Source organism: Amorphotheca resinae (genome assembly GCF_003019875.1).
Source record: "Amorphotheca resinae ATCC 22711 unplaced genomic scaffold M430scaffold_7, whole genome shotgun sequence".
NCBI classification, from domain to species: Eukaryota; Fungi; Ascomycota; class Leotiomycetes; order Helotiales; family Amorphothecaceae; genus Amorphotheca; species Amorphotheca resinae.
In genome coordinates, this window is record NW_020194477.1 from 1,790,441 (window position 1) to 1,796,975 (window position 6,535).

Consider the following 6,535-nt stretch of genomic DNA (forward strand, 5'->3'; position numbering starts at 1 on the left):
ATAACGGTCTGGAAGCTCAACATTGCCGCAGAACCTGAGGTATCCCTTCGGTACAAATATATATCAAGATTTCTCGACCCAAGAGTCACTCCACTCCCACTCTTCACAACACCAAAAAGTCCTCTCCTGCAAAGCGATGAGGTGACCCCCCCCCCCGTCCAACAATGCCTTCGTCCAGGTCCGTCACTGCCAGTCTGCTGCGCCAGAGGCCTGCCAGAGTCTCGTCGCAAGGCCCTCGACTCGCTCGGCGGAGCTTCCAGTCGCGAGCAGGCTTGCTCCGACCCCGCATCGCTCTTCCACCAGTTCTGGGCCAGCGTCGCGCCTTTTCGCTCTCAATCCCTCGCCATTTTGCAGATGTCGATGAGGCCTTCGACCCCAGATCCGTGGAGAGGGAGCGCGATGAGGTTGATGTATGTATAGTGGGTGGAGGTAGGTATGCTCGTCGTGGCATCGTCACGCGCCACAGCTTCACCACAGAGTACTGACGTGAACAGGTCCTGCGGGGCTGAGCGCCGCCATTCGATTGAAGCAGCTGGCGAACGAGGCGGGCAATGAGGATTTCCGCGTCCTCCTGCTAGAGAAAGCGGGAGAGATTGGAGCGCATATCCTCTCTGGCGCCGTCATCGAACCCACCGCCATCAATGAGCTCATCCCGGACTGGCTCGCAGAGGACAATGAGAACCGCTTTCAAGATGTCACCCCTGTAACGGGCGACAAGATGCGATTCCTCCTGAAGTCCTCTGCGATCCCCATTCCCGCCCCCCCTCAAATGAACAACCACGGGAATTATATTATTAGTCTGAACCAGTTTACGAAATGGCTTGGAGAAAGAGCGGAAGAGGTTGGGGTTGAGGTATACCCCGGCTTTGCTGCTTCAGAAGTCCTATACAAATCAGACGGGTCTGTCCAGGGGGTTGCTACCAACGATGTGGGCATTTCAAGGTCTGGGCAACCCAAAGATACCTTTGAAAGGGGGATGGAGTTCCATGCGCGCATCACCCTGTTTGCTGAAGGATGCCATGGCAGCCTCACCAAGCAAGTGATCAAGAAATTCGACCTTCGCCGGGACAGTCAACCCCAAACCTACGGTCTTGGACTGAAGGAGGTATGGGAGGTGCAACCCGAGAAATTCCGGAAGGGCGAAGTTGTTCACTCGCTGGGGTATCCTCTGCCAGCAGATACATACGGTGGTGGTTTCATGTACCACTTCGGTGATAACATGGTCAGCCTTGGCTTGGTGGTTGGGCTCGATTATCCCAACCCTTGGCTTTCACCTTACCAGGAGTTTCAAAAAATGAAGCATCACCCTTTGTACAAGTCGGTTCTTGAAGGCGGCAAGTGTATCTCGTACGGTGCACGTGCTCTGAATGAGGGTGGGTTTCAATCAATACCAAAGGTCGCTTTCCCTGGTGGTGCTTTGATCGGCGATACCGCCGGCTTTCTTAACGTCCCTAAGATCAAGGGAACCCATACGGCCATGAAATCCGGAATGCTGGCAGCAGAAGCCGCATGGACAGCGCTCGGATCGAACGATTCTGGCACAGTCTTTCTTTATGATTACGAAGATGCGCTTCGCAAGTCGAGCATCTGGAAAGAATTGAAGGAAGTCCGCAACATGCGACCATCCTTCCACTCGCCTTTGAAACTCTACGGCGGAATCATGTATTCTGGATTAGAAGCCTATGTTTTGAAAGGCAAGGTCCCGTGGACGCTCAAGCACCACAAGCCTGACCATGCTGCTACGAAGCAAGCAGACCAGTGTACAAAGATCGAGTATCCGAAGCCGGATGGCAAGATCAGCTTTGATATCTTGACAAGTGTAAGCCGGACTGGTACGAACCACGAGGAAGACCAGCCGGTACACTTGCAAGTCAAGGATTGGGATAAGCACGCGCAGATGGAGTGGCCAAAGTATAAAGGGATTGAGAACCGATTCTGCCCTGCTGGAGTGTACGAATATGTGGAGGATGAGACCAAGCCAATTGGTGTAAGGTTCCAAATCAACGCCCAGAAGTAAGTTGCCCGTTCTCGTATCCCCGGAAAGATTGCTAACCTCTTTTTTTTACAGTTGTATTCATTGCAAGACTTGTGATATCAAGGTTCCGGACCAAGGTAAGCTGCCCCGTCGCCTCGAGATGTTTCCCAGCTAAACGCCCGCAGATATCAACTGGACTGTACCGAATGGAGGAGATGGCCCCCAGTATTATATGACGTAGATAGATAAAAGTACATAGAAGAACCAAAAGCTTAAGCAAAGTTGTAACCCTAACCTTTCTTTCAAGTGCATGCGGTTACCTATGTGTGGTGTGGAGGGTAGTTTGAACGAGGACACCTCATGACGGCTGGTCCAGATTCCAGATGGTCTCTCTGATTCGAAGAGCTGGGCAAATGCTCGGGGTTTGGAGGATTGGCGACGAATCGGGGTTTAACTGTTGTGGTCCCTCTTGAACAGTAAGTCAGACACCGTAGATGCACGGCGGCGGGAATTCGAAGGGAAAAAAAAACCACAGATAAAAAGGCAGAAGAGACCGCCGAATCCGAACAATCGCCGACTGCGCCCATTGTTGCTTTCAATCGCAAAGCTTCTATATTTCATTTTCGAAATCGAATATCATTTCATTTCACCCGGACCCGCTGCTCTTGGCCCCGCGGCACCGCGATTGGAAAATATTTAATAAGAAAACACCAGAGCCCGCCCCTCCTCATCACCCCGCCCCGCCCCTCCAACGCCCATCCAGCTTTGTCTCTCTCTCTCTCTCTCTCTCTCTCTCTCTCCCTCCCTCTCTCCTACCGCGATTATTTGAAGAACTGCGCTGCCATTCGAATCCTCACAATCATGTCTGCTTCTAATTTCCCTCCCAAGAAATGCGGTGAGTCTGTCTATAGCCACGGCCTGCGTTGCGCTCTATCGCCACACCCTTTGATTGAAGCAAGTCAGTGAAAGACAAGCTCTGACTTGAACATGCGCAGGCGTCCTGGGCTGCACCGGCTCTGTTGGCCAACGTTTTATCTTACTCCTGGCGCAACACCCTTACTTCACCCTCCACGCGGTCGGCGCATCGTCACGATCCGCCGGGAAGAGGTACAAGGATGCCGTGAAGTGGAAGCAGGCCTCGCCCATGGGCAAAGAGGTGGAGGACCTGGTCGTCCGCGAGTGCAAGGCCAGCGAGTTCGCCGACTGTGACATTGTGTTCAGCGGGCTGGACGCCGATGTGGCCGGTGAGATCGGTACGAACAACCTGGAGCCCCTCTGTTCGCTGGCTGCGGTGTTGACTGGTTATATGTAGAGATGGAATTTCTCAAGGCTGACCTGGCCGTCTTTTCGAACGCGAAGAACTACCGCCGCGATCCTCTGGTTCCCCTCGTGGTCCCCACGGTCAACTTGCCACACTTCGATGTCATTCCTTACCAGCGAAAGCAATACGGTCTCAAGAAGGGCATGTTGGTCTGCAACTCGAACTGCGCGGTGATCGGCATAGTGATCCCCTTCGCCGCAATCCAGAAGGAGTTCGGGCCAGTTGATCAAGTGAGCGTGGTTACGATGCAAGCTCTGTCCGGTGCGGGCTACCCCGGAGTTAGCAGCATGGACATCTTGGACAACGTGGTCCCATTCATCTCAGGGGAGGAGGACAAGCTCGAAACCGAGGCCCAGAAGATCCTCGGGAAGGTCAACCCAGAAGTCACTGGCTTCAATGACCAATCGGATCTGAAAGTCTCAGCGGCTTGCAACAGAGTGGCAGTTCTGGACGGCCACATGGCCTGTGTCTCGTTACGATTCAAGAACAGAGATGGCCCACGACCTACCGCCGAGGCGGTAAAGAAGGCGTTGAGGGAGTATGTGAGCGAGGCACAAACATTAGGATGCCCGTCTGCGCCTGAGCCCGCCATCATGGTCATGGAGGAGCCCGATAGGCCACAGCCCAGACTCGACAGAAACGCCCAGAACGGTTACACGGTCAGCGTCGGGAGAGTAAGGGAGGATGATAGCGGCATCTTCGATCTCAAGTTCGTCGCTTTGAGTCATAACAGTAAGTCTTATCCCCTCCCTCCCTTTCTGATCCAGACTCAAGCTTACAACTCGCAGCTGTTATTGGGGCAGCTGGCTCCTCCATATTAAATGCTGAAGCAGCTGTTCTGAAGGGATATATTTGAACCAGGGCTCGGATTGGCGTTCGGGTGGTTGATCGTGGGGTGTGCAACGGTCTAGTTACATGTCCCAAAAATTCCTCTAACTTAGATATAGATGGCAAGTAAGAACACTTCGGCTCCAAGATGCGCGTCTCGATTTCTCCAAATGAATTTGACTATAAGACAATGTGCTAGAATGCATCTGAACTTAGCAAGATCGGATATGTAACGTGAGGCATGACGACCAAGTGCCTTCCGCCGGTGCGGCCTAAGAAGCCGCTGCTCTTTCGACTGACTATGAAGTCGAGGCTGAGGCGCTCATCGATACACCGCTGTGTAGAAACTGTTCCCGGAAACATGTCCCTAAGACATTAGTTGCCATGGAATTATCGTGGGGAGACGGATTGGTGAACATAAGAGCTTTACAGAAGGGATGCATGTCTCGTAAGGTGGTATATAGGGAGTCCCTGAGCAGCTAAAATAAGAATCTAATAAATATATACAATTGTAGTAGAGCAGACACACCAACCTTTGGTAGGTAAGATGGCTGCCTTTTGCGTGTGATACCTTCAGAGCTATTCCGACACGCATGAGGCTACCTGTACAGCCCATTCACACCCTCCTATCGAACCTTCGTTTTGGACCCCTTGAACCCATTCCCTGCCTTCTCCTCGATGTGTTTCTGTTTCCACTGCCACTCAACTAGGACGGGGAGGAAATGCCGCAAGTCAAACTCTGGCCATAGACAATCCAAAAACACAATTTCCGTATCCTCATGGCATTGCCAGAGCATGAAATCACTCAGTCTCTTTACCCCACTTGTTCGAACTAGGAGGTCTAAAGGGGGATCGCCAACGGTATATAGATGGTCTGTTACCGTATCCACTGTTATTGTTTCTGGATCTGGATAGACCTCTCCTTCTCGACTATCAATTGGCGGTGATTCTGGATGCAGGGTAGTAGAGGATGATGCGGAGTCGTCGATGTCGGAAGTACTTGGTGGTTCTGGGGAACTGTTCCTGCGGGGTGAATTCGAATGTAAAGCATTGATATTCCTGGATCGGATTTTCTGGGTGATTCGTGTTTGAGAGAAGGGCCGAGCTTGTGTAGCCAGTGGTCTGGAGTAGTCTTCGACGGTAGATCTAATAGCACTTGTGATCTCGTCCCGGGACGTATAAGGAAAGCAAATATTGAGCACCGTGCTGCACAAGGTCAGACCTATCCCGTACCACCCCGGAATGTCTCTACTCACTCGACGTTGTTTTTAGTCAACTCGACAGCATTATCAATGGCCTCCAAGACATCCGGTTTGACCAGCTCCCTCTGCCCTAAGATGCGTACCCTCGCTCCATATCTATCCAGCAGATCCCCGTGTTGCGTCAGTTGAGATAGCTTGGCCTTCGCCATTTCCATCAAAGCATCCACTTCGTATTTCGAGCGTTTGAAGTTCTCTATGCTGAACGCGTAGACCGTCACGGTCTTGACCCCAGATTTGTAGCAGATCTCAAGTATCTGCCAAAGTCAGCACTAACCTCCTGCCTAGAAAGGAGCTCTGATCCAAACCCTTGCTAAAGCTTCAAACCCCAGATTATGGCCTTCGACCGTTTCGATTTTATGAGTCCGCGCGAACCGTCTATTGCCGTCCATTACGAAGGCAACATGTTGGGGAATGGGGCCTTGCCGCAAAGCCCCAATGAGCAACTCTCGTAGCTGGTTCAATCCCCATTCAATGGGCGGCGACTCCAGTATCCACTTCCGCAACTGGGAGAGGTACATCGAAGACATGTTGCCGGCCGGGATGCGAAGGACGAGGGCAGGTGGCCTGCAGCTGGAAACCTTTCTCGGAGCAGTGAAATAATATGGCGAGAAGCGGCGACGACAGGAGAAATGAAGCTGATGTATGATGCCTTTGAGGGCCGTCTGTGGATTAACAGGTATGGGGTATCAAGAGGGAGGATGGTAAGGACGAGATGTTGCGAGAGAAGATGTGGTTTGGTTTGAGTTGGTAGAAACCCCCGGGAGGCCGTGACGAGGCTCTGCCGGTGTTTTAAGTCAAGACGAGAGGGAGAGCGCAACGCAGGTCAGGGCAGAGATGGAGATGGAGATTTGATATATCTCTATAGTGAGGTACAGTTACGGTTACAGTTGCAGTTGTGTTTGATATAAGATACCTATCTTTCTCAGGAACCGTGATTCCTCTTTTCTTCACGTGGATCCCGATGCGAGGCTACCTTACCTCTGTGATTTCTGTGATTTCTGTGGTGCCTGACAACCAAGGCATCCAAGGCATCCATCCATGTGCGAACGACGAGGGGTCTTTTTTGCCCTTTCACCCCTCGTTTTCTTTGCACTCGACAGCTTCACCGAACGACAACACCAACGCCAACGCCAACCTCAACCCCCCCCC

At 52.1% G+C, this 6,535-nt stretch overlaps 3 protein-coding genes across 3 annotated transcripts; 2 read left to right on the forward strand and 1 right to left on the reverse strand.

Annotated features, from left to right (window-relative positions):
• Nucleotides 1–143: 143 nt before the first annotated feature.
• Nucleotides 144–2,267, forward strand: M430DRAFT_141865 (hypothetical protein). Its single transcript, XM_024862734.1, has 4 exons — nt 144–429; nt 495–2,013; nt 2,069–2,112; nt 2,161–2,267. Exons 1-4 carry the CDS (start codon nt 165–167, stop codon nt 2,214–2,216), a joined length of 1,884 nt encoding a protein of 627 aa, XP_024720604.1. The 5' UTR covers nt 144–164; the 3' UTR covers nt 2,217–2,267.
• Nucleotides 2,268–2,836: 569 nt separating this feature from the next.
• Nucleotides 2,837–4,152, forward strand: M430DRAFT_51422 (hypothetical protein; the record flags this gene model as incomplete). Its single annotated transcript, XM_024868222.1, has 4 exons — nt 2,837–2,870; nt 2,971–3,228; nt 3,288–4,028; nt 4,085–4,152. 4 exons carry the CDS (start codon nt 2,837–2,839, stop codon nt 4,150–4,152), a joined length of 1,101 nt encoding a protein of 366 aa, XP_024720605.1.
• Nucleotides 4,153–4,565: 413 nt separating this feature from the next.
• M430DRAFT_35654 (hypothetical protein) lies at nt 4,566–6,146 on the reverse strand. The gene is made up of 3 exons (XM_024866783.1): nt 5,692–6,146; nt 5,381–5,640; nt 4,566–5,330 (listed from the first exon to the last, which is right to left on the reverse strand). The coding sequence occupies exons 1-3, from the start codon at nt 5,911–5,913 to the stop codon at nt 4,751–4,753; spliced, it is 1,062 nt and encodes a 353-aa protein (XP_024720606.1). The 5' UTR covers nt 5,914–6,146; the 3' UTR covers nt 4,566–4,750.
• Nucleotides 6,147–6,535: the final 389 nt, after the last annotated feature.

What these genes read in the sequence shown, in the direction of transcription:
- M430DRAFT_141865 (XM_024862734.1), top strand. Translation starts at nt 165, where the DNA reads ATGCCTTCGTCCAGGTCCGTCACTGCCAGTCTGCTGCGCCAGAGGCCT. An exon ending in TGTATGTATAGTGGGTGGAG is followed by an intron (nt 430 to 494) that starts GTAGGTATGCTC and finishes TGACGTGAACAG; the next exon opens with GTCCTGCGGGGCTGAGCGCC. An exon ending in TTCCAAATCAACGCCCAGAA is followed by an intron (nt 2,014 to 2,068) that starts GTAAGTTGCCCG and finishes TTTTTTTTACAG; the next exon opens with TTGTATTCATTGCAAGACTT.
- M430DRAFT_35654 (XM_024866783.1), bottom strand. Translation starts at nt 5,913, where the DNA reads ATGTCTTCGATGTACCTCTCCCAGTTGCGGAAGTGGATACTGGAGTCG. An exon ending in GGTTTGAAGCTTTAGCAAGG is followed by an intron (nt 5,641 to 5,691) that starts GTTTGGATCAGA and finishes TGACTTTGGCAG; the next exon opens with ATACTTGAGATCTGCTACAA. An exon ending in TTGACTAAAAACAACGTCGA is followed by an intron (nt 5,331 to 5,380) that starts GTGAGTAGAGAC and finishes GACCTTGTGCAG; the next exon opens with CACGGTGCTCAATATTTGCT.